The sequence below is a fragment of the Sapajus apella genome, unplaced genomic scaffold, assembly GCF_009761245.1.
Source record: "Sapajus apella isolate SASKATOON/1434 unplaced genomic scaffold, GSC_monkey_1.0 scaffold4, whole genome shotgun sequence".
NCBI classification, from domain to species: domain Eukaryota; kingdom Metazoa; phylum Chordata; class Mammalia; order Primates; family Cebidae; genus Sapajus; species Sapajus apella.
The window spans coordinates 52,398,197-52,425,485 of record NW_022436944.1 but is presented as its reverse complement, the minus strand read 5'-3'; the positions used below and the strand labels follow the sequence as shown (position 1 = coordinate 52,425,485).

At 42.0% G+C, this 27,289-nt stretch overlaps 1 protein-coding gene and 3 pseudogenes across 6 annotated transcripts in view; 3 read left to right on the top strand and 1 right to left on the bottom strand.

Annotated features, from left to right (window-relative positions):
• CNOT10 (CCR4-NOT transcription complex subunit 10) overlaps window positions 1-27,289 on the bottom strand; it is a 95,074-nt gene that overhangs the window by 29,111 nt on the left and 38,674 nt on the right. For 5 of the 6 annotated variants that reach the window (XR_004265536.1, XM_032268714.1, XM_032268728.1 and 2 more), the window contains 5 exons: window positions 23,643-23,792; window positions 21,719-21,921; window positions 14,156-14,277; window positions 12,745-12,921; window positions 9,173-9,253 (listed from right to left, as the gene is read on the bottom strand). Coding sequence is in view for 5 of the 6 variants with exons in the window: in XM_032268714.1 (XP_032124605.1) it covers window positions 9,173-9,253; window positions 12,745-12,921; window positions 14,156-14,277; window positions 21,719-21,921; window positions 23,643-23,792 (733 nt within the window). In the remaining variant the exon portion in view is untranslated. The remainder of the gene's footprint in view (window positions 1-9,172; window positions 9,254-12,744; window positions 12,922-14,155; window positions 14,278-21,718; window positions 21,922-23,642; window positions 23,793-27,289) is intronic. The other variant, XM_032268722.1, reaches the window with a different exon arrangement.
• On the top strand, window positions 3,324-3,810 carry LOC116543307 (annotated as a pseudogene).
• On the top strand, window positions 14,419-16,135 carry LOC116537633 (annotated as a pseudogene).
• LOC116537630 lies at window positions 16,340-17,163 on the top strand (annotated as a pseudogene).

The following is a 27,289-nucleotide window of genomic DNA, read 5'->3' as shown; positions in this document are numbered from 1 at the left end:
GTGTTTCACCACGGTGGCCAGGATGGTCTCTATCTCTTGACCTCGTGATCCACCACTTTGGCCCTCGGCCTCCCAAAGTGCTGTGATTACAGGCATGAGCCACTGTGCCCAGCCTATTTTTAATATATTTAACTTACTATGTTTAAAATATCATTTCAGTATATAATTGATATAGAAATTAATAGCATAGTTTACATTTTTTCATAGTACTTTTTGAAACCTGGTGTGTATCTTACACTTGAATAGTGCACCTGAATTCACACTGGATACAATTCAAGTGCTTAGTGGTCATATGTGGTGGATACGGCAGCCTTAGACTCTAAGGAAAACATATTAAATACAAACAGGAAAGCATTTTCTTCTTTCTTGGTTAAGAAACCAAATTTGGCTGGCATGGTGGCTCATGCCTGTAATCCCAACACTTTGGGAGGCTGAGGCAGGCAGATCACTTGAGGTCAGGGGTTTGAGACTAGCCTGGACAACATGGTGAAACCCTGTCTCTACTAAAAATACAAAAATTAGTTGCTGGGTGTGGTGGCAGGCGCCTGTAATCCCAGCTACTTGGGAAGCTGAAGCAGGAGAAGCACTTGAACCCAGGAGGCAGAGGCTGCAGTGAGCAGAGATTGTGCCACTCCACTCAAACCGGGTAGAAGAAAAAAACTGTCTGAAAAAAAAAAAAAAAAAGAAACCAAGTTTTCCATGTCGTGCTGCCTCATAAATGATATGTAAGGAAAAGCCTCCATTTATCAATTACTGGAGGTTAAATTACATTTCCCAAAATAATATATTAAAACTTTTGTTAATTTCACAAAATTTCAATTTTTATTTATTTTTGAGACAAGGTCTCACTCTGTCACCCAGGCTGGAGTGCTGTGGCACAATTATGGCTCAGTGTATGTAGCCTTGACCTCTTAAGCTCCAGTGATCCTCCTATCTCAGCCATCGGAGTAGGTGGCACTACATGTGTGTGGCACCATGCCCTGCTAATTTTTAAAATTTATTGTAGGAACAGGGTAAATTCCAACATGTTAATACCTTACCTTAAATTTTAAAATTGAGGTATAGTTTATACACATTACAATGCACCATTCATATGGACATATATATCAAACTGTATACTTTAATCAGAGGTCCCCAACTCCCAATATCATTAGATACATTAGATACAGAAGAAGGGGAGTGGCAGGCAAGTGAGCAAAGCTTCATCCATCCATCCATCCATCCATCCATCCATCCATCCATCCATCTGTATGTTTTTTTATTTGGAGGGAATCTCGCTCTGTCTGTCTATCTGTCTAACTATCTATGTTTTTTTATTTGGAGGGAATCTCGCTCTGTCTTTATCTATCTATCTATCTATCTATCTATCTATCTATCTATCTATATGTTTTTTTATTTGGAGGGAATCTCGCTGTGTTGCCCAGGCTGGAGTGCAGTAGTGCAATCTTGGCTCACGGCAACCTCCACCTGCTGGGTTCAAGCAATTCTTGTGCCTCAGCCTTCTGAGTAGCTGGGATTACAGGTGTGTACCACCACACCTAGCTGATGTTTGTATTTTTAGTAAAGACAGGGTTTCACTATGTTGGCCAGGCTGGTCTTGAACTCCTGACCTCAGGTGACCCACCTGCCTTGGCCTCCCAAAGTGCTGGGATTACAGGCATGAGCCACTACGACCGGCCTGCTTCATCTATATTTACAGCTGCTCCTATGGCTTGCATCACTGCCTGAGCTCCTCCTCCTGTCAGATCAGCAGCAGCATTAGATTCCCATAGGAGTCCAAATCTTATTATGAACTGTGCATGCAAGGGATTTAGGTTGCACGCTCCATATGAGAATCTAATGGCTGATGATCTGTCACTGTCTCCCATCACCCCCAGATGGGACCATCTAGTTATAGGAAAACAAGCTCAGGACTCCCACTGATTCTACATTATAGTGAGTTGTATAATTATTTCATTATATATTACAATGTAATACTAATAGAAACAAAGTGCACAATAAATGTAACGTGCTTGAATTATTCTGAAACCACCTTCCCCACAACCCTGTCTGTGGAAAAACTGTCTACCATGATCCTGGTGCCTGGTGCCAAAAAGGTTGGGATCTGCTGCTTAAATTGATGTGTTTACATTTCTTTTCCCCAACCACTGTTCTGATTTCTAGCAACATCAATTAGTCTATTAAGAAAGTTTTGTCATATAAATGGTATAAATGGAATCACACAGTACATACCTTATGTGAAGTAAAAGAAGAAACAAAAATTTTTTGAGATTCATCCATGTTAACTTGTGCACTGGTTTTGGTTTTTCTTTCTTTTTCTTTTTTTTTTTTTTTTTTTTTTTTTGTTAAGTCTTGCTCTTGTTGCCCAGGCTGGAGAGCAATGGCACAATCTTGGCTCACTACAACCTCCGCTTCTGGGTCCAAGTGATTCTCCTGCCAAGGCCTCCTGAGTGGCTGGGATTACAGGTGCCCGCAACCATGCCCAGCTAATTTTTGTATTTTTAGGAGACAGGGTATCGTCATGTTGGCCAGGCTGGTCTCAAACTCCTGACCTTGTGATCCAACCGCCTCGGCCTCCCAAAGTGCTAGGATTATGGCGTAAGCCACTGCGCCTAGCTTGGTTTTGGTTTTTTTGAAAGAGGGTCTCATTTTGTCACCCAGGTTGGAGTGCATCGGTGCAACCTCAGCTCACTGCAGCCTCAAACCTAAGGGCTCAGGTGATCCTCCCACCTCAGCCTCCTGAGCAGCTGCAACTATAGGAGTGCACCACCATGCCCGGCCAATTTTTTATACAGATGGGGCTTGGCCATGTTGCCCATGCTTATTTCAAACTCCTGGACTCAGGGCAATCTGCCTGCCTGGGCCTCCCAGTGTTGGGATTACAGGCATAAGCCACTGTGCCCGACCTCACTGGTTCTTCCCTATAGCTGAGTAGTATTCCAAAATACAAGTGTAATACAACTTAGTTATCCATTGTTACTGACGAGTACCTGGGCTATGTGTAGGCTTCGTCTACCAGGAGTAAAGCTGCTATAAAATTCTTTTGTGGACAAGTTTGTTTCACTTTGGTAAATATCTAGGAACTGAATCACCTTAAAATGTCAAAATCATAGCATTTATTTTATTCCAGGGCACGGAATATAAGTGTGAGTGTGTATTTCTATAATTGAATAAAACTTATGGTTTCATACAGTGTTGGGTGCTTCAGATGCAAAATTCTGAAAGTGTCATTATATATACAGTTGGTGCTTAGAATCCAGAGGTTCCAAATCTGTAGATTCGACCAACTATAAATAGAAAATATTCTGTCCTCTAATTGGGACTCCCAGCTGGGGCTATTTCTGGCGCTGATGCGGCTCCAAGAAGGCCATCCCAGCCATCACTCTTCCACCTGCTCCTTAGAGAAGGGAAGATGAGCGAATCGAGCTCAAAGTCCAGCCAGCCCTTGGTCTCCAAGCAGGAAAAGGATGGCACTGAGAAGCGGGGCCGGGGCAGGCCATGCAAGCAGCCTCTGGTGAGTCCCAGGACAGCGCTGGTAGGGAGTCAGAAGGAGCCCAGCGAAGTGCCAACACCTAAGGCCAAAGGGAAGCAAAAACAAGGGTGCTGCCAAGACCCGGAAAACCACAACTCCAGGAAGGAAACCAAGGGGCAGACCCAAAAAACTGGAGAAGGAGGAAGAGGAGGGCATCTCGCAGGAGTCCTCGGAGGAGCAGTGACCATGCGTGCCGCATGCTCCTCACTGGAGGAGCAGCTTCCTTCTGGGACTGGACAGCTTTGCTTTGCTCCCACTGCCCCCACCCCTTCCCCAGGCCCACCATCACCACCGCCTCCGGCTGCCACCCCCATCTTCCACCTGCACCCTCACCACCACGCTACACAGCACACCAGCCCCTGCATGGGCTGAGTGGGGAGTAGTTTTCCCCTGGCCTCAGTTCCCCCGCCCACCCACGCATACACACATGCCCTCCTGGACACGGCTAACATCCCACTTGGCCACACCCTGCACCTGCTGTGTCCCCACTCACTTGGTGATGGGGACATTGCTCTCTGGGCTTTTTGATTGGGGGCGCCCTCTCTGCTCCTCTGCTGTTCCCTCTGGCTTCCCATAGTGGGGCCTGGGAGGGTTCCCCTGGCCTTAAAAGGGGCCCAAGCCCCATCTCATCCTGGCATGCCCTCCTCCACTGCCCTGGCAGCAGCAGGTGTGGCCAATGGAGGGGGGTGCTGGCCCCCAGAATTCCCCCAGCCAAATTGTCTTTGTCACCACATAGGGCTCACACCTTTCATCCTTCCCTACCTTCCCCAGTCCCTCCACTAGTTTGGACAGCCCTCTTTGGCTACAGAAGGCAGGAGGGGTATGAGTCCCCTACACCCTTTTCACTGTGGTCCCAGCCCTCTGGTCCTCCGCCTGGGATCTGAGTATATATTGTGGTGACGGAGATGCAGTCACTTATTGTCCAGGTGAGGCCCATGTGCCCTGTGGCTACCACCTGAGATGGGCTGGAGCTGTTGCCCCCACCCTACTTTGCTTCTGCCACTTGGCCATTTCCCCCTCCTCAGATGGGGCACAAATAACAAGGAGCTCACCCTGCCCACTCCCAACCCTCCTGGTTCCTCCCTGCCCCTCAAGGTCTGGTTCCATTTTTCCTCTGTTCACAAACTACCTCTGGACAGTTGTGTTGTTTTTTGTTCAATGTTCCATTCTCTGACATCCATCATTGCTGCTGCTATCAGCGCCAAATGTTCACTCTCATTGCCTCCTGTTCTGCCCATGATACCCTACCCCAAGATACTCTTTATGGGGAAGAGGGGCTGGGGCATGGCAGACTGGATGACTGACTACCCCAGTCCCAGGGAAGGTGGGGCCCTGCCCCTTGGATGCTGCAGCAGAGTGAGCAAGGGGGCCCAAATCGACCATAAAGGGTATAGGGGCCACCTCCTCCCCCTGTTCTGTTGGGGAGGGGTAGCCATGAATTTGTCCCAGCCTGGGGCTTCCCCTCTGGTTTCCTATTTGCAGTTACTTGAATAAAAAATATCCTTTTCTGGAAAAAAAAAATCGAAAATATAAAAATAATAAAAAAATCACACAACAATTTTTTAAAAAGCTAAAAACTAATACAGTATGACAACTATTTATTTGGCATATATAGGGCACTAGGTATTATAAGAACTTTAAAGATGATTTAAAGTTTATGAGAGAAGGCTGAGCACGGTGGCTCAAGCCTGTAATCTCAGCACTTTGGGAGGCCAAGATAGGCAGATCACTTGAGGCCATGAGTTCAATACCAGCCTGGCCAACATGGTGAAACTGTGTCTCTATTAATATAAAAATTAGCTGGGTGTGGTGGTGCATGCCTGAAATCCCAGTTACTTGGGAGCCTGAAGCAGGAGAATTGCTGAGGGAGAAGTTGCAGTGAGCCAAGATCACGCCGTTGCACTCCAGCCTGGGCAACAAGAGCAAAACTTCATCTCAAAAAACAAATAACTAAAATAAAAATAAAGTGTATGAGTTCAGGTACAGTGGCTCACATCTGTAATCCCAGCACTTTGGGAGGCCGAGGTTTGTGGATTACAAGGTTAGGAGTTCGAGACCAGCCTGGCCAAGATGGTGAAACCCCATCTCTACTAAAAAATATAAAAATTAGTCAGGTATGGGGTGGCACTGTAGTCCCAGCTACTCGGAAGGCTGAGGCAAGAGAATCACTTGAGCTCAGGAGGTGGAGGTTGCAGTGAGCTGAGACTGAGCCCCTGCACTTTAGCCTGGTCAAAAGAACAAGACCCCATCTCAAAAAAAACAAAACAAAACAGTATGATAGGATATGAACAGGTTATCTGGAAATACTACAACCTTTTACTTAACAGACTGGAGCATCTGATGATTTTGGTGTCTGTTGGGGGTCCTGAAACCAATCCCTCAAGGATACCAAAGGATGATTATGTAACTTTCTTGATCCATTATATTGTATCTCTAAGTTCATCTAAACCTGACAGTTAAACTGGTTAGTTGACTTCTGAGACATTTTCCTAATTTGGGGCCATATTTTTATTTTACTTGTGAGAATATTTTTCTGAAAACTATGTTGATTTAATATAGAATCTCACAACTTCTTCAATTATTATCTGCCTTCTAAAAACATGCAGTAACTTGGTTAGAGTGAAATCTTTTTGGACTTACCTTAATTTATGTAGGAATGAAAAAAAAAAAAAGAAAATTCTCAAGGGGCTGTGAACCCATATCATAAAAAATGACCATTAGAAAAATCATGATAATTTACTGCATATTAGTTATGCTGGAAACAGAAAACGGGGCTTTGCATTGGTATCTTGGGTATTATTGAGCCCTAAGGGTCAAGTTTAATAGTCCATAAAAGCTAAACTATACAGTAGTCAGATTTTCAATAATGTGAAAGAGGTCAGGTCAGAAATAGATGAAATCTAGAAGAATTCCACAATCTTAAAACATAGTGCTCAGGCTCCTTACATTGAAGACAGCTGGCTCCTGATCACAGATTTGCCCTTTAACATACCCACCTGCACTGTGAGCTTTATGGTTTTGAAAATTAAGACACAATTCTTTTACAACTCCTCCCCTTCACCATTTGTCTCCATTACCATTGCTACTGTCTGGCATAGCAGTCCTGTTTATAAATCCACCCTAAAGCTCCTTCCAACTTGTATTCTTTCCCTTCTCCCTCCCAGCTGCTCCATAGAAAAAAATATAGATATACTAGAGAATCCATCTTTGCCTCACTTTATGATGATGAATTCCCTATGGAAGCCTTTTGCACCCTTTCACAAAAAAACGTAATATTATTTTCTCTAAAGATCACCTCCTACTATGACATATGGAAAGCAAACAGTTGTACCATCAAAGGTACAAAACTCAGGCCAGGTGCAGTGGTTCATGCCTGTAATCCCAGCACTTTGAGAGGCAGAGGTGGGCAGATCATGAGGTTAGAAGTTCGAGACTAGCTTGACCAACATGGTAAAACACCGTTTCTACTAAAAATACAAAAATTTGCGGGGCATGGTGGCGTGCACCTGTAATCCTAGCTACTCAGGAGGCTGAGCCAGGAGAATCATCGGAGGCGGAGGCTGCAGTGAGCCGAGATCACACCACTTGCACTCCAGCCTGGCAACAGAGCAAGACTCTATCTCAAAAGAAACAAAAAAATAAGTACCTACAACACACACACACATATCAAAACAAATATGTGATGAAAAAATAATTTTTTAAAAAAAAGAAAATACCAAATATTGGTGAGATGTAAAGAAACTGGATCATTCATACATTGCTGGTGGGAATGTAAAACGGTATAGTCACTGTTAAAAAGAGTTTGGTAGTTTCTTATTAAACATGTAACATATGTAACTCCCCTGCTATTCAGCACTGTTGGACATTCATCCCTGAGAAACAAAGATTTATGTGCATATAAATACCTGTGACTATTTTTAGCAGCTTTATTTGTAAATAAAACTGAAATCAAGCTTGATGTCTTACAATAGGTGAATGGTTAAACTGAGGTACATTCACACCATGGAATAATACCAATAAAAAGGAACAACTATTGATTTATTCAGCAAACTTAAATGAATTTTCCAAGAATTATACTGAATAAAAATTCAATCCCAAAAGGTTACATACTGTATGATTCCATTTGTATAACATTTTTGAAAGACAAAATTATAGAAATGGAGAACAGATTAGTAATAACCAAGGGTTAAATAAGTGGAAGTGGGTACGGCTATAAGAGGGCAATATGAGGGATCTTTTGTAGTAGTGACAATGTTCTGGGTTGGCCACAGTGGCTCACACCTATAATCCCAGTGCTTTGGGAGGCCAAGGTGACAGGATTGCTTGAGGCCAGGAGTTTGAGACCAGCCTGGGCAACACAGCGAGACCCCACATCTATAAAAAATTTTTTAAAAATTTTAAGAAATTGAATGTAATGAAGATATTGTAAAACAAACAACAAAAAAGTTCTGTATTTTGACTGTATCAATGTCAGTATCTTGACTGTGATATTGCATTAAAGTTCTGTAAGATAGTTATCTATGGGGAAACCAGGTAAAGGGTAGATTAGGTCTTTATATTATTTTTTATTTTTAGAGAGAGAGCCTTGATCTATCATCCATGCTGGAGTTTGGTGGCATAATCACGGCTCACTGCAGCCACAACCTCCAGGGCTTAAAGTGATCCTCCCACGTCAGCCTCCCAGCTACCCGGGAGGCTGAGGCAGAATTGCTTTAGCCTGGGAGGCAGAGGTTGCAGTGAGCTGAGATCTTTCCATTGCACTCCAGCCTGGGCAAACAGAGCAAAACTCCATCTCAAAAAGAAAAGAAAAGAAAAGAAAACAGACGTATAATTGTAGATTCCACAGACTTTAAAAAGGTAAAAAAAATTATGAGCAATGTTATGTCAATAAATTTGACAACATATAAAAAGAAAAATTCCTTGAAAAATAAAACTTACCCAAACTGACAGAAGATGAAATACAAGATCTGAAAAGTGTTCTGTTGAACAAGTTGAATTCATTATCTAAAACTTTCCTGCAAATAAAACCCTAGGCTAGATAGTTTGATTGGTGAATTCTATCAAATACTTAAGGAAGAAGTAATACCTGTCCTTTTATTAGGTTCAGGGATAAATGTGCAGGTTTGTTATATGCTAAACTTGTGTCATGGAGGTTTGTTGTACAGATTATTTCCTCACCCAGGTACTAAGCTTAGTACCCAATAGGTACTTTTCTGACCCTCTCCTTCCTCCCACCCTCCACCTTCCAGGAGGCCCCAGTGCCTGTTGTTCCCCTTTGTGTCCATGAGTAATACCTATCTTACACAGATGCTTGCAGAAAACAGAGGAAGCAACACTTCTCAACTCATTTATACGGTCAGCATAATCCTGAAACCAAATCTGACAAAATCATTTCAAGGAAAGAAAAGTATGGACCAATTTTTCTCATGAATATAGAAGCACCTATTCCCAACAAAATATTGACAAATCAAGTCTAAAAATTTATACAAAAGAAAATACATTCTGACCAAGTAGGGCTTATCACAAGATTGAAAGATTGGTTTAACATTTGACCAGTGTAATTCATCATATTAACAGTATAAACAAGATAAAAAAGAATGTGTTCAATAGATGCAATGCTAATTTTGTTTAGATACTCACTTTAAATTTTCTAATTCCTGTTTTCTCAATGGAGAAGAAGGTGGAGCTGGAATGAATTTATCTCCATCATGGCTTTTACTGCTAAAATAGAGATAAGAGTCTTAATTACAAAAAGCCACAAATAAATAATTGAATACAAAATTTTGTTTCCCTGTCCTTACTCCCATGTAACTTTTTACAACAAAAGTGTAAAAGAATTAAATTTACAACAAAAGTGTAAAAGAATTAAACAGGGCCGGGTGCAGTGGCTCAAGCCTGTAATCCCAGCACTTTTTGAGGCCAAGGCAGGCGGATCACCTGAGGTCAGGAGTTCCAAACCAGCCTGACCAACATGTAGAAACCCCATCTCGACTAAAAATACAAAATTAGCCGGGAGTGGTGGCGCATGCCTGTAATCCCAGCTACTCAGGAGGCCAAGACGGGAGGTGGAGGTTGCAGTAGGCCGAGATCGTGCCATTGCACTTCAACCTGGGCAACAAGAATGAAACTCCACCTCAAAAAAAAAAAAAAAAGTTAAACAATAAAAATGCTTAGTAATTTGGTAACACTAACATGTTAAAGCTATACTGTATATTAGTTTCTTTCCCCAGCACACAATACTGCTTTAAAAAAATCTCTAACTGGCTGGGTGTGGTGCTTCACACTTGTAATCCCACCACTTTGAGAGGCTGAGGCAGCTGCATCGCCTGAGGTCAGGAGATCTAGGCCACCCTGGCTAAAATGGTGAAACCCCATTTCTAAAAACACAAAAAATTGGCCGGCTGTGGTGGGGCATGCCTGTAGTCACAGCTACTTGGGCGGTGGAGGCAGAAGAATTGTTTGAACCCCGCAAGCAGAGGTTGCAGTGTGCCGAGATCATGCCATTATACCCCAGCCTGGGCGACAAAGTGACTCAATCTCGAAAACAAAACAAAACAACCCCCAAAATTAGCTGGGCATAGTAGCAGGTGCCTGTAATCTTAGCTAGCTGGGAGGCTCAGGCAGAAGAACTGCTTAAACGTGGGAGGTAGAGGTTGCAGTCAGCCAAGATTGTGCCATTGTACTCTAAGCTGGGGGCGACAAGAATGAAACTTCATCTCAAAAAAAAAAAAAAAAAAGTTATCTTTACTATGAAGGAAATCACTCAAAATTTTCACACATTTCTCATTCTTCTAATTCCCTCAACCCCTCATCCCTGCCTTTTTTTTGAGACTGGGTTTTTGAGATTCTGTTGCTCAGGTTGGAGTGCAGTGTGGCACGATCATAGCCCACTGCAGCTTCAAACTCCTGGGCTCAAGCAATCCTCTCACATCAGCTTCCCAAGTAGCTGGGACTAAAGGTGCCGACTGCCACATTCAGCTAATTTTTTAATTTCTTGTAGAGATGGGGTCTCATTACATTGCAAAAGCTGGCTTTGAACTTACATTGCATAAGCTGGCTTTGAACTCCCGGCCTCAAGCAATCCTCCAGCCTTGGTCTCCCTTAGTGCCGGGATTACAGGTGTGAGCCAAGATGCCTGGCCTAAATTTCTATAGTAAATATGTATTATTATTGCAATCAAGAGAAAACACTGGGATGGGAGACATGAGTTTAAAGATGTCATGTCTAAAAAGCAGAATTTCCAGCTGGGCGTGGTGGCTCATGCCTGCAATCTTAGCATTTTGGGAGGTGGAGGTGGGCAGATCACTTAAGGCCAGGAGTTCAAGACCAGCCTCAACAACATGGCAAATCCCTGTCTCTACTAAAAAGACAAAATTAGCTGGGTATAGTGGTGCTTCCCCAGTAATCCCAGGTACTTAGGAGGTTGAGGCAGGAGAACTGCTTGAGCCTGGGAGGCGGAGATGGCAGTGAGCTGAGATTGTGCCACTGCGTTCTAGCCTGGGCGACAGAGGGAGACTGTCTCAACAAACAAACAAAAAAAGAAAAAAGCAGAATTTCCTATACATAATGGTACTTGTTTACTCCTTACTAGATAAGTTCTCCCAATTTCTAAAGAGTCACATAATTTTTATTTATTTTTAATTTTTTGAAGAGATGGGGTCTTGCTATGCTGCCCAGGCTAGACTCGAGCTCTTGGCCTCCAGCTCCCTGCCTAGATTTGCACAATTTTGAATTTATACTAAAAAACTAGAACTATACAAAAATATTCTGGAGCTTGGTGATTATAGCATATTAAGGTGATAGGCAGAAGATAATAACAAATGAGAAGCTTTAGGAGTTAAGCACTTACTTTAATAATTTTTTTGTTTTTTTGAGAAGTAATCTTATTTTGTAGTGCACTGGAATGATCTTGGCTCACTGCAACCTCTACCTCCCGGGTTCAAGGGATTCTCTTGCCTCAGCCTTCCCAGTAGCTGGGATTATAGCTGCCCACCACCATGCCTGGCTAATTTTTGTATTTTTAACAGAGATGGGGTGTCACCAGGTTGGCCAAGCTGGTCTTAAACTCCTGACCTCAAGTGATCCAACCACCTCGGAATCCCCAAGTGTTGAGATTACAGGCATGAGCCACCACGCCTGGCCAAAGTATTTCATTATTTTTTGAGACAGAGTTTCGCTCTTGTTGTCCAGGCTGAAATGCAATGGCGCTATCTCAACTCACTGCAACCTCCACCTCCCTGGTTCAAGCGATTCTCCTGCCTCAGCCTCCTGAGTAGCTGGGATTACAGACATGTGCCACCACACCAGGCTAATTTTATAATTTTAGTAGAGATGAGGTTACTCCATGTTGGTAGGATGGTCTCAAACTCCTGACCTCAGGTGATCTGCCTGCCTCGGCCTCCCAAAGTTCTGAGATTACAGGCGTGAGCACTGTGCCTGGCCAATTTTTTTTTTTTTTTAGCTGTCTGACAACAGGACTTTTTTGTTGTTGTTGTTTTGTTTTTGTTGGCCTGGGTTTTGCCATGTTGGCCTGGCTGGTCTTAAACTCTTGACCTCAGGTGATCCACCTGCCTCAGCCTCCCAAAGTGCTGAGATTACAGGCGTGAGCCACCATGCCTGGCCAATAACAGGACTTCTTACAAACATCCCTCCAGTCAATGAAAAGCTGCTACTTTCTTTCTTTATTCTTCTTTTTTTTTTTTTTTTGAGACAAAGTCTCACTCTGTTGCCAAGGCTGGGGTGCAGTGGCACAACCTTGGTTCACTGCAACCTCCTGGGTTCAAGGGATTCTCTTGCCTCAGTCTACAGAATAGCTGGGATTACAGGTGCCCACCACCACACCCAGCTAATTTTTTGTATTTTTACTAGAGACAGGATTTCACCATGTTGGCCAGGCTGGTCTCAAACTCATGACCTCAAGAGATCCGCCTACCACAGCCTCCCAAAGTGTTAGGATTACAGGAGTGAACCACCGCACCAAAGCTGCTACTTTCTATTTTTCTTTTTCAAGGATCTCTTCTAGCTTAGCCTTCACCTTATTTCTCTCTTCCAGAAAGACTAGAAATATAAACACTTTCCCTTCCTGTTATACAAAACAGAGAATTTCAGAAATTTAGTCTGAAGATTTCAGGAATTTACTTTAAAAAACAAAAGGGTTTACTAAAGAAGTCCTGAAAGGATTTTGCCAAGGGGGGTCACAAGGATTAGAATACCTGCAAGTTTCACTGCTCTCGCTGCTCTCTGTGTTCCCACCTAATTGATTACTATTTTTCGACCCGTTTTCCTGCTTTGGATCTTGCTGTTCCTCAGGTAGCAGCAACAAGGCATTTCTGAGACATATGGCTGCAAACTCCATACTGGCTACAGGAATGGCCGAAGACTGCCCATCACTTAAAAGAACAAAACCAAATTAGCTAAGTGGATAAAAAATTTTAAAATAAGACTTTTTATTATAAGGAATAAAAACAACAGATTGTAAATGAAAGTTTTGCCTTTTGATAGGTAGAAATTTTAATATAATCCATCATAAAAGAACACTAAAGAACCTAAATCCTGAGTATAGGTTGTAAACAGTATGGGTTGCAAGTATATAAATTATGTACACTGTGTCTCTATGAATGAGACCAAGGAGAGACAATTTGATGTCTATCTACAATGTCAATGTTAACATACTAGAGAAACTGCAGACAAGGGCAACTGTAATGAGGGCCATGACAGGTTTATTAAGAATGGGATTGGAGGGAAGAAAACGGATTTTCACGTTTGAGGCTTACTTTGGTTGATCCTTGCTTTCAAAAATGCCTCTATACACTTAAACAGCAAACCTACCTTTGGTCTGATAATTTCAATAACATTTTATACAACTTTCTGTTGGTTTGATATACTCAAACAGAATCTATATTAGGGAAAAATAAAATTTTGAAAAGTAGTAACAATGTTGAAATTGCTTTAAAATTTTGAAATGCTTTATCATAATAGTCTTTAAAAATATTCCTGCATTATAGTTGATCTAAATTAAGACTAAATTATGTATCAGATGTTTTTTAAACTTTGGAATAATTTTTAAATGGTAGAGATTTTCTTCTTTAACAAAAACAAATTAAGGCTGCTAATTCTTTGCAAAGTCTGACACTTTACAAATAATGGCAATTTCAAATTGTCAAATGAAGATTGTACATGTGACTGCTTCTATACTGCTTTGGTTGCTTTGTTTTAACACACTTGTTTTCTACTAATACTAAGAATTCACTTTCATGTATTTTCAGTCCTAGAGACTATAAAAAAAAAATCTAAATGAAAAGTACAAATGATAACCAAAACTACATAAAAAGGAGATACCAAGATGCCCTCTTCTGGATATTCTTAATAATGGCACTGAATAGACTAGGGTTTCCTAGGCCATCAATAATTGCAGCATCCATGGATGTAATAAACCAAAATCACATGTTAGATAACATTCACTATGGACCTATATATACATGAGGGTCTGTTTAAACAGCAATAAAACTTAGTTAAAAAGTGGTTCCTCCTAAGCAATGATAAATCCTAAGCATACTTTAATATATAAGTAACATCGTGTAAAGCAGTATTAATATATATACTTTTTCTTTGCAAAATACTTACTTATAAACAGTATTCTGTATAGACTGTGATGCCAAAACTATTTTACGATGATAGCCTTGACCAACAATAGACTGTACAATTCCTTTTTTGCTGGGAAGGCCTTTAGTTTCTTGTTCAGAAGTCTACAAAATACAAATAATTTCCAATAAACTTAAGAGAATTTTAAGATATGGTATAAAAAATGAGGAAATACCTCTCACAATTACCCTAAATTTAAGAAAGTTCTTAAAATCAGTGAGGATTTTTTTGGTGACAACGGAAACATGTTTGGTATTAGTGGAAAAAGCACACAAGACTGAAAATCTGGGATATGTGCTACTTTTTTTTTTTTTTTTGGGCGGAGTCTCAACTCTGTGGCCCAGGCTGGAGAGCAGTGGTGCGATCTCGGCTCGCTACAACCTCTGCCTCCCAGGTTCAAGCGATTTTCCTGCCCCAGCCTCCGGAGTAATGAAATTACAGGGGCACGCCACCACATCGGCTAATTTTTATATTTTTAGTAGAGACGGGGTTTCACCGTGTTAGCTAGGATGGTCTCGATCTCCTGACCTCGTGATCCGCCCATCTTGGCCTCCCAAAGTGCTGGGATTACAGGCGTGAGGCTCCGTGTCTGGCCACTACATTTTGTTTACATCAGATTGGAGAAAATTCTAAGAGCAAAATCCAATTCAATTATGACCCAATAGTTTATTTAGAATAATTTAGATTACTCTATACCCACACTACCATGCTATATATTACAGGTACTTTGACCCCAGAGTAAGGAAATAAGAGAGCCCAAAATACAGTGTAAAAGAAAAGGGAGGCTAGGCGCGGTGGCTCACACCTGTAATCTCAGCACTTTGTGAGGCCGAGGCAGGCGGATCACAAGGTCAGGGGTTCAAGACTAGTCTGACCAACATGGTGAAACACTGTTTCTACTAAAAATACAAAACTTAGCCGGGCGTGGTGGCATGCGCCTGTTAATCCCAGCTACTCAGGAGGCTGAGCCAGGAGAATCACTTGAACTCGGAAGGCGGAGGGTGTGGTGAATAGAGATCGCACTACTGTGCTCCAGCCTGGGTAACAGAGCGAGACTCTTGTCTCAAAAACAAAACAAAACAAAACACAAAACAAAACAGAGTAGTCTTTTCTGAGGATCCGGCAAGAACGGCAGAGGTAAAGCAGAAGAAATGGACCTTCTGCAAGTTCACCTACCACCGCGTGAACGTGCGCCAGCTGCCGGACATGCCCTACGAGTAGCTGATGCAGCTGTACAGGGGGCGCCAGCTGCAGCAGCAGAGGCTGAACCCCGGGGCCTGAGGCGGAAGCAGCACTTGCTGCTGAAGCGCCTGCGCAAGGCCACGAAGGCGGCACCGCCCATGGAGAAGCCGGAAGTGGCGAAGGCGGAAGTGGTCCCGCGCAGGCGGGACGTGATCATCCGGTCCGAGATGGTGGGCAGTATGGTGGGCGTCTACAACAACAAGACCTTCAGCCACGTGGAGATCAAGCCGGAGATGATCGGCCACTACCTGGGCGAGTTCTCCATCACCTACAAGGCCGTGAAGCACGGCCGGCTGGGCATTGGGGCTACCCACTCCTCCCTGTAGTCCTAGCTACTCAGGAGGCTGAGGCAGGAGAATCACCTGAACCGGGGAGGCAGGGATGGTGCTACTGCACTCCAGCCTGGTGACAGAGAGACTCTGCCCCCTCAAAAAATAAATAAAGTGAAAATAATAAAAGTACACAACATAGTACTTTAGGGTATCTGATTAAGATGTATTATGTCACTATAGAGCTCACAGTGATAATTTCATTTATCGTCCCCCTTCATTCTAAGTCTCTAATTTGGTTGGGCGCAGTAGCTCATGCCTGTAATCTCAGCCCTTTGGGAAAATGAGGTAGGAGGATAGCTTGAAACTAGGAGCTTGAGACAGGCCTGGGCAACAAAGCGAGACCCTGTGTCTACCTTTTCCTTTCGTCCTTTTAACAAACTTTTTATTAATTTTTAATTTTTGTATTTTTAGTAGAGACAAGGTTTCACTATGTTGATCAGACTAGTCTTGAACCCCTGACCTTGTGATCCGCCTGCCTCGGCCTCACAAAGTGCTAGGATTACAGGTGTGAGCCACTGAGCCTGGCCTCCCTTTTCTTTTACACTGTATTTCGGGCTTATTTTCCTTACTCTGGTGTTAACGTACCTGTAATATGTGTCATGGTAGTGGAGGTATAGAATATTCTAAGTAAATTATTTTAAATAAATTATCAGGTCATAATTGAATTGGATTTTGCTCTTAGAATTTTCTCCAATCTCATGTAAATAAAAAGTAGCGGGAAGGTGCATTGGCTCATGCCTGTAATCCCAGCTACTTGGGAGGCTGAGGCAGGAAAATCGCTTGAACGCGGGAGATAGAGGTTGCAATGAACCGAGTTCGCATCACTGCGCTCCAGCCTGGGTGACAGAGCGAGACTCTGTCTCAAAAAACAAAACAAAACAAAACAAAACAAAACAAAACAAGAGTAGTCTTTTCTGAGGATCCAGCAAGAACGGCAGAGGTAAGGCAGAAGAAGCGGACCTTCTCCAAGTTCACCTACCACGGCGTGAACGTGCACCAGCTGCTGGACGTGCCCTATGAGCAGCTGATGCAGCTGTACAGGGTGCGCCAGCGGCAGCCTGAACCCCGGGGCCTGAGGCGGAAGCAGCACTTGCTGCTGAAGCGCCTGCGCAAGGCCACGAAGGCGGCACCGCCCATGAAGAAGCCGGAAGTGGCGAAGGCGGAAGTGGTCCCGCGCAGGCGGAACGTGATCATCGCGTCCGAGACGGTGGGCAGTACGGTGGGCGTCTACAACGGCAAGACCTTCAGCCACGTGGAGATCAAGCCGGAGACGATCGGCCACTACCTGGGCAAGTTCTCCATCACCTACAAGGCCGTGAAGCACGGCCGGCCGGGCACTGGAGCCACCCACTCCTCCTGCTTTATCCCCCTCAAGTAGTGGCTCTGCTAATAAAGGCACACAGAGCTCCAAAAAGGGGGGGGGGAAAAAAAAAGCCGGGAAGCAACTCCACTTCCTAAAACACAGATAATTTCCTTCTTTACTCAAAGTATTAATTAAATTGTCAACAACATATAAACTTAAGCTGTACAAGGCAAAAACTTACATGAACACAATTCTTCTAGGAGATTAAATTCCCCAAACCAAATGAATAAACATTAAAGTGAAAATAATAAAAGCACTTACACAACATAGTACTTTAAGATATCTGATTAACATATATTATCTCACTATAGAGCTCACAGTGATAATTTCATTTATCGTCCCCCTTCATTCTAAGCCTCTAATTTGGCTGGACGCAGTGGCTCTCATGCCTGTTAGCCCTTTGAGAAGCTGGGGCAGGAGGATGGCTTGAAACCAGGAGTTCGAGACCAGCCTGGGCAACACAGTGAGACCCTGTATCTACTTTTTTCTTTTGCCCTTGTTTAAAATTTTTTTTTTTTATTTTTGAGACGGAGTCTCGCTCTGTTGCCCACGCTGGAGTGCAGTGGCGCGATCTCAGCTCACTGCAACCTCTGCTTCCCGCGTTCAAGTGATTCTCCTGCCTCAGCCTCTCGAGTAGCTGGAACTACAGCTGTGTGCCACTATGCCCAGCTAATGTTTTGGATTTTTAGTCTGGCTCTGTCACCCAGGCTGGAGTACAGTGGCATGATCTCAGCGCACTGCAACCTCTGCTTCCTGGGCTCAAGTATCCTCCCACTTCAGCCTCCCAAGTAGCTGAGACTACTGGTACAGGTGCATGCCACCATGACTAGCTAATTTTTGTTTTACTTTTTTTGAGAGAGAGTTTTGCCAAGTCTCTGTTGCCCAGGCTGGAGTGCAGTGGTGCAGTGTTGGCTCACTGCAACGTCTACCTCCTGGGTTCAAGAGACTCTCTTGTCTCAGTCTCCTGAGTGGCTAGGATTACAGGCACCTGTCACCACACCTGGCTAATTTTTGTATTTTTAGAAGAGACGGGGTTTCACCATTTTGGCCAGGCTGGTCTCAAACTCCTGACCTCAAGTGATCCACCTGCCTTGGCCTCCCAAAGTGCTGAGATTACAGGTGTGAGCTACTATGCCCAGCCAGGAAAAATGTTTTTTTATTAAAAACAAACAAACAAACAAACAAAAACTAAACTGGGCATGGTGGCTCGAATCTATAATCCCAGCACTTTGGGAGGCCGAGGCGGATGACTGCTTGAAACTCCATCTATACAAAGAAATACAAAAATTAGCCAAGTGTGGTCGCGCATGCCTATAGTCCCAGCTACTAGGGAAGCTGAGGTGGAAAGATTGACACCAGGGAGGTCGAGGCTGCAGTAAGCCTTGATGACGCCACTGCCCTCCAGCCTAAATACAAAAATTAGCCAAGTGTGGTCGGTCGTGCATGCCTATAATCCCAGCTACTAGGGAAGCTGAGGTGGAAAGACTGACACCAGGGAGGTCGAGGCTGCAGTGAGCTATGATCACATCACTGCACTCCAGCCTAAGTGACAGAGTGAGACTCTTTCTCAAAAATAAAATAAAATAAAACACATCTCTAATTTACTTGCAGGTGGAATCCCAACTAGCTATCTTAAAAGGACATTCAATTTCTCACATACTGGAACAATCTGGAGTTAATCAATATGAATTTGCAAAACTAATCTCTGCCCTGCAAAAAGTCTTTTCTCTAAACATAAATGTTTCTTTACTGTTACTTATTGCTCCCGAACATAAGTTATTATAGTTGCACTTCCATATATGACTTTTAATAAAGAATATACTACACAGTGCTAAAAATATAATAATACAAAAATAAAACTGCTCTGATCAAAACTAATTGTGTACAGAGAAGGCCATGCAGTATTAATGACAAAGTGGATATTCTAAACCATTCTTGGGAGGACTTCTGTTCTGACTTCTTTTCCTAGTTGTGGTGACAATTTTAGTGATTCATCCATAGTGTCTTCTCCTATTACTAAGGCCATCAAAAATAATCCAAATGGCTAGATCTGAAGATGCAACAGATGAAAACAAACTGGCCCGTGATGGGATGGAACTAAAAATTTACAATAATAATCCATACCTTCAATCCCTAATAGCCAGAAGGTGTGCCAGATCAGTTTTAAGATAAAAAGGATCATCATAATTAAAATATTGGGACTATTTTTGTTTAGCAGATCTTTTCCCATATATTATACACTGCCCAGGTAAATATAAGGCTTGCCTCTGCCAAGTCGGAAACAACATGTACCAGATATACAGGACAAAATGACCTCCTTAACATAAACAAGTAAACAATTTTTTTTTAATCCAAAATAAATTTGTTTCTGAAGTTACAAACTGCTTTGTTCAGCATACCTTCTGTCCTGACTAAATAAAACAAATTTTATGAAATTTTATTTGGAGTTTACAGTTATTCCTTTTGGGATTTGTCCTCTGATTTTATTAGCATTTTGGGCTTGTTTTTACTGTTTTTTAGGTTACCCTAAAGTTTTTTTCAGGAGGAGGAAAAGCACAAAGATACTATTGGTGGCAAGTTTTCTACTTGTAGCACAAATTGTGTGTGTTCATGAAGTTATGGCAAACAAAAGTCATCTTTACCATTTTTTAAAAATTACGAATTCAGAACTTTTCTAGAAAAAAGAAACAGGACTGGCAGCATATTAATATGGAAAATACTTAATCTCCCCTCGCCCTCCTTTTCCTCTAGGGGGCCCCTAAAAGTACTATTTCTAAAATCAGTTAATTTAAAAAGAAAATGTTAAACTTTACAATCTTTCTCTAGTCCCAGAAAAAAGTAACTCCCTGGTTTCCAGTAAATACCAAAGAAAGGCCCCCAACACTTAAATTTATGAACAGATAAAAGAGAATAAGCAATTTCTAATTGCTTCTTGCATCTTTAAGAAGTATAAATTCTGCCTAGAACTGTTTATCAGTTAATAATTAACCAATAAGAAAGTTGTCTTTTAAAAAGCAAAGTATAATTAAATAAAGTCTTTCAAAGACATCATTCATCTCTTCCTCCAATGGTATACTCAAATCATAAACTACCGAAGTACTATGTATGAAAAACTAACGAACACTTCTTTAACCCCTTTAGCTCTTGTACTTCTCTGAAACTGCTATTCAGCAGGAGGAAAGCCTCAACATTTGTATCACCTATGGCAGGCATGCAAGGTAAAGCCTCCAGGTACCATACCTTCCCAATGTTTATACGCATCCAAAAAGCACAGCAAGAGCAGGGGGTGGGTAGCAAATGAAAGATACAAGTATCTGGTAATTCTGATACAACCCATCTTTCCCCTATCTCCTATGGATCCTTCCCAAACTGAAATTCAAAAGGCTTCCACCAACTGCCATTTGGAGATAATCTAAGCAGGGACGTCAATGTAAACTGGCCTATTTTCATAGCTACCACGGGCAATCATGCGTCCAAAATAGCCTGGTAATGCATAAACTCTGTATCATTAACTGAAACCAAAGTAAAACCCTCCAGCATTGAAGGAAACCCAGCTTAATGCAGTTCTTTCCACATTATGTTATCAGACCTTCTCTAATCAGCAGGCTACACAACACTATTCTTATGCCAGCAGATGGCATGGCTCCTGACCCCTGCAGCAGCTAGCAGACCACTGTTCCAACATACACGACTTTCTGACTGGTTTCAACTCTTTAATGTTGCCATACTTACCAAGAATGAGAATGTTAACAAATGACTTTTTACATTTTCATTTATTTTTCTGACACAGGGTCTCACGCTGTTGCCCAGGGTGGAGTGCAGTGGCTCTATCTGGTCTTGTTTCAACCTCCACCTCCTGGGCTCAAACAATCTTCCCACCTCAGCCTCTTGATTAGCTGGGACTACAGGCAGTTGCCACCACACCGAGATAATTTTTTGCAGAGATGGAAGTCTCAGTCTCACTATGTTGCCTAGATTGGTCTTGAACTCCTGAGCTCAAGTGATCCACTCACCTTGGCCCCCAAAAGTACTTGGATTACAGGTGTGAGTCATTGTGGCCGGCCAACAAATGAGTTTTTGAAACTAAATTTTTTTCCCAGTGGTTAAAGAAGACTATCTATACATTCAATGATAGTTAAAAAGAGAATGATGATGGCCAGGTGCTGTGGCTCGCACCTGTAATCCCAGCACTTTGAGAGTCTGGTAAGTGGGAGGCCACCTACCTCCCCCCTACCTTGGGAGGCCAAGGTAGGTGGATCACCTGAGTTTAAAACCAGCCTGGGGAACACGGTGAAACCCTGTCTCTACTAAAAATACAAAATCAGCCAGGCATGGTGGCACGTGCCTGCAGTCCCAGCTATTTGGGAGGCTGAGGCAGGCGAATCGCTTGAACCTGGGAGGCGGAGGTTTCAGCGATCCAAGATCGCGCCATTGCACTCCAGCCTGGGCAACTAGAGAGAAACTCCGTCTCAAAAAAAACAAATAAAATACAATAAATAAATGAGAATGATGTCTTATGTATGTTTCCAAGTTTCTTTTTTTTTTTTTACATTCCATGTAGTAAGTGGAGGTAAGATAGGGTTCAAAAACATACCAAGCAGCACTCACCCCCTTATTGGCAGCAATGCAGCATTCAGCCAGCCGTAGCCAGAGGCGAGGATTTGCGTGATAAACCTGAACAGCTTCAATCAGGCATTCGAAGGCAGCAAGAGGCCTTCCAATGTGAAGAAGCTGAATTCCACAGTTATACAGCAGCTCATATCTCTTATTGGTTAGTAACGTACACATGGGTCTTCCTGAAAATTTTTTACCTAGTGATAAAAATTAGATAAGAATAAATCATTAGATTTAAAGGTAACAGTTACCTTGAAAACATTTATTCCATTAAGTACTTAGACACTACCATGTTTGACACCAATAATCCTGATCTGATAATAGCTCTTACCAATGGTGGTTTCCATCCTCAACTCCACAAATATTCTCCAGAGTCATCTCAGTTATCTATGCTGGCAGAGCCAGAGATGTCTCTTCTCATTTACCAGCTACTCAGTCAACAATGCTCCAGGAAGGCAAAGATAAGAGATAGGACCCACTCTCACTCCTTTGAATCTTATACTGCTTTTCTACATTTCTACTTTATTCTCTTTTATTGTTTAATTTTTACTTTTATCTTTGTAGCAATGGGGTCTCTCTATGTTGCTCAGCCTAGTCTTGTACTCCTGGACTCAAGTGATCCACTGTGGACTCCCCTAAATGTTGGGATTACAGGCATGAGCCATCTCGCCCAGCCAACATATTTAGAGTCTGTAAGAAGTTTCCACTTTTTGAAATTTTCGGCTGGGCATGGTGGCTCATGCCTGCAATCCCAGCACTTTGGGAGGCTGAGGTGGGCAGATCACAAGGTGAGGAGTTCAAGATCAGCCTGGCCAACATAGTGAAACCAAATCTCTACTGAAAATACAAAAATTAAGTGGGCATGGTGGCACATGCCTGTAGTCCCAGCTACTCAGGAGGCTGAGGCAGGAGAATCACTTGAACCCGGGAGGTAGAGGCTATAGTGAGCCAAGATCGTGCTACTGCACTCCAGCTTGGGCAACACAGTGAGACTTTGTCTAAAAAAAAAAAAAAAATTTTTTTTTTCTTCATCTTGGTTAACCATTTTATTATCATGTGTTATCACCTATTTATTCAGTATTACAGTCCACTTTGATTTAGAATACATTTGTCATTAAATAGATTATTATTTTTAAAAGCTAAATAATTGCTTGATTTTAGGCATTTTGGATCAAGGATCCACATGATAATGAATATTAAAGGATAAACGTTAAGAATTTGCTTAAAGACTGTCAGATGCTAACCAACAGTATCACATGCAAAACTCTGCAAAGAATCTATAATAAGCTGGGCACAGTGGCTCACACCTGTAATTCTAGCACTTTGGAGGGCTGAGGTAAGAGGATCGCTTGAGCCCAGGAGTTCCAGACCAGCCTGGGCAACATGCAAAACCCTGTCTTTACAAAAAACACAAAAATTAGCCAGATGCAGTGACACATGTCTATAGTCCCAGCTACTCAGGAGGCCGAGATAGGAGGGTCACTTGAGCCCAGAAGGCAGATGTTAAAATAAGCTGAAATTGCACTACTGCACTCCAGCCTGGGTGACAGAGCTAAACACTGTCTAAAAAAAAAAAAAAAAAAAAAATCTATAATAAACCTAGTTTGGCACAGTCATGTTGTGACTAATCAAACATTCTGGTATATAATATTAACCATAGGGAATAACTCATTTTCAAATCCATGAAAAATGGAATGCAACTTAAATTTCTGGATAATTCAGAATTACTCTTAACACCTTGTAATTGCTATTCAAAGTAGCAATATCTACTAAAAATCCCCAGAGCCAAGCTTGTTGTATAAGATCAGAGTTAACTGTTTATAAGTCTACAAGGCGGGTACTTCAACCACATTCATGCTTTTTAAATCATGCTCTTCTGAAGTAATAAATACAAACTGTCCCCTAGTACTGGGCTTACCTGGATCAGTGCTACCTGCACTCAGCTGTGCACAGACATTGTCATTCTCCTGCAGAGCCTTTTTAAAGTAGAATAATCCCAAATTGTGCTTGCTCATGGCAAAATGGATGCAACCAAGGTTATTCCAGAACATGCATCTCAAGCATTCACCTGAGAAAAATACAAAAAAATGTGTCCACAGAAAAATTTTAATGTTGATGTTCCTCAGACAAGAATTGGGCTTGTCTTTGTTGGGTTAACTCTGTTACCATTCCACTTACTATCTAAAGAACAGTTAATAAGGCATTTGAAATTTAGGAAACATCTGAAAAATTTAAAAACTCCTTTTAAAATCTCTTATTAAAGGTGATAAAAATTATTTTTAAAAACCAATCCTATTTTGTTAGTCTAATTTTGTTCTATATTTTTTCCTTTTTAAAAATAATTTTTTAAATAGACAGGGTCTCTCTATATTTCCTAGCCTGGTCTTGAACTCCTGGGCTCAAGCAATCCTTCTGCCTTTGCTTCCCAAAGTTCTGGGATTACCGGCATGGGCCACCATGCCCAGCTAATTTTTAATAACTGTAGACAAATGATACAAAAATGCAAAAAACAAAAAATATTTCTCAGTAATGTAATGTTTACGCATTGTATCTACCAATGAAATATTACGTAGAAATCAGAAACAAGGAAGCAAGTATATACAGAAACTGCCAAAGTATATTAAATGAATAGCAAGAATATATAGAAAAGAACAGAGTGAGGCTGGGCACTGTGGCTCATGCCTGTAATCCCAGCACTTTGGGAGGCCAAGGTTGGTGAATCACTTGAGGACAAGAGTTTGAGACCAGCTCGGCCAATATGGTAAAACCCTACCTCCACTAAAAACACAAAAATTACGCCGGGCGCGGTGGCTCACGCCTGTAATCCCAGCACTTTGGGAGGCCGAGGCGGGTGGATCACGAGGTCAAGAGATCGAGACCATCCTGGTCAACACGGTGAAACCCGTCTCTACTAAAACTACAAAAAATTAGCTGGGCATGGTGGCGTGTGCCTGTAATCCCAGCTACTCAGGAGGCTGAGGCAGGAGAATTGCCTGAACCCAGGAGGCGGAGGTTGCGGTGAGCCGAGATCGCGCCATTGCACTCCAGCCTGGGTAACAAGAGCGAAACTCCGACTCAAAAACAAACAAACAAACCAACAAAAAAACCCACAAAAATTAGCCAGGTGTGATGGAGGGCGCTGATAATCCCAGTTACTTGGGAGGCTGAGGCAGGAGAATTACTTGAACCTGGGAAGTGGAGGCTGCAGTGAGCCGAGATCCTGACGTTGCACTCCAGGCTGGATGACAGAGTGAGACTCCGTCTCAAAAGAAAAGGAAAGAACAGAACAGAATATATAAAATCCTTCTTATGTTTGTTAAACCATAAGTCTCTACCAATTTTAATTCACATTTCTTTAAATACCACAGTGGCTAGGCATCTTCTCATGTTTGGGAATTTGTATTTTTTAGCCTGTATGTTGCCTCTTCTTGTCTTTTACCCTTATTTTTTTTTCCTTCCTCTGAAACAGGGTCTCATTCTGTTGCCCAGGCTAGAGTGCACTGGCATAATTAGGGCTTACTACAGCCTCAACCTTCTGAGCTCAAACAATCCTCATGACTCTGCCTCCTGAGTAGCTGGGACTACAGGTGTGGGCTACCATGCCCAGCTTAATTAATTAATTAATTAATTAATGAGATGGAGTCTTGCTCTGTCACCCAGGCTGGACTGCAGTGTTGTGATCTCGGCTCACTGCAACCTCCACCTCCTGGGTTCAAGTGATTCTCCTGCCTCAGCCTCCTGAGTAGCTGGCATTATAAGCGCCCACCACCATGCCCAGCTAATTTTTGTATTTTTAGTAGAGACGGGGTTTCACTATGTTGATCAGGCTGGTCTCAAACTTCTGGCTTCATGATCCGCCCACCTTGGCATCCCAAAGTGCTGGGATTACAGGCGTGAGGCACTGCACCGGCCAATTTTTAAAATTTTTTGTAGAGACAGGGTCTCACTATGTTGCCCAGGCTGGTCTCAAGCTTTTGGAATCAAGTGATCCTCCTGCCTGGACCTCCCAAAGTGCTGAGATTACAAGAGTGAGCACCGTTCCTGGCCAATCTATTTATCTGGTTACAGATGTTTTTCCTGTTGGTTACTAGTTGGTTTATATGTTAAAGAACCCTTCTGTCACATCTTTTTCAAATATTCCTGCCCACCTCTGTTTGTCATCTGTTTTGTGACTTGTTTCAGTATGTGTATACGCGTTTACATTTTTAATCATACATTTTAATGTGGTCAAATATAGCAATGTTTTCTAAACTCTATGGTACTTAGATTTTGGAAAATGTTTATTCAAGCCTTCCCCATCACAAAATTTAAATATTCTTCCAAGTTTTATCTTACTGCTTTTATTTAATTTTACATTTTAATCCTTAATCTCTCTGGATTTTATTTTGGTGTAATGAAAGTAATCTAAGCTTTAGTATTCTTTTTCTAAATGGCTAACCAAACATTCCAAAACAATCTTTGCCCTTAATGGTATAAAATGCCTGACTAAAATGATAAAATTAATAATCATTAATAATTTATTGCTTAACACTAAAAACTAAAGGTAATCTTCTGACATAATTTTAAATTAAGAAATTACAATATTTAAAAGACAAAAACTAGGCTGAGCTCGGTGGCTCACACCTGTAATCCCAGCACTATGGGATCCTAAGTAGTTGGGATTACAGGCATACATTATTGTACCTGGTTAATTTTTGTATATCGTGTAGAGACACGGTTTCTCCATATTGGCCAGGCTGGTCTCGAACTCCTGACCTCAAATGATCCATTGGCCTCGGTCTCCCAATGTGCTGAGATTATAGGTGTGAGCCACCACACCTGGCCATCTTTATTTATTAATTTATTAATTTTTAGAGACAAGGCCTTGTTCTGTTGCCCAGGCTGGAGTGCAGTGACATGACCATGGCTCACTGTAGCCTCGAACTTCTGGTCCTCCTGCCTTGATCTCCCAAAGCATTAGGATTACAGGCATGAGCCACCACTTCCAGCTCCTGCCTCCATTTTAAAGATTGACAATGACATCTACATCAAGAAAATCCTAAGCAAAGTTTTCTCAAAGTGTATTATCTTTTCAGTTTGAGGGATCATTTCATGTTGCGTAACTGTTAGCGGGCTCCTGAGGAGAAACTACGAAAATGAAAACAAAAAACTAAAATTGAGCAGAATTAGAAATGGGTATTCAGAAAAGGAAGAACACCCTCAAGAGAATCATAAGGAACAAAGTGCCCTTCTCCATCCTCCATCATTCCAGTGAACTGAAAGGGTAAATGGGGGAAGGTCTGAGTGTGTTGGCATGTATACTCGTATGTGTATCTAAATAGAATCCAAAACAAAACAAAATAAGACAAAACAAATCAAAAACCATATAGTTTGCATTTTAAACTTGAGGCAAAACATACATTTTCAATCGTTTATCCTCATTTCTTGAATAAATGATTTTCCTTCTCCTGCTCCATAAAATAGTAATGATATAAACCTAAATGACATTCACAATTTTTACTTTCATGTTACCATTAATATCAAGGGATTTGTAAGACTTTCTAAATAGAAGCAAGAATATGTAAT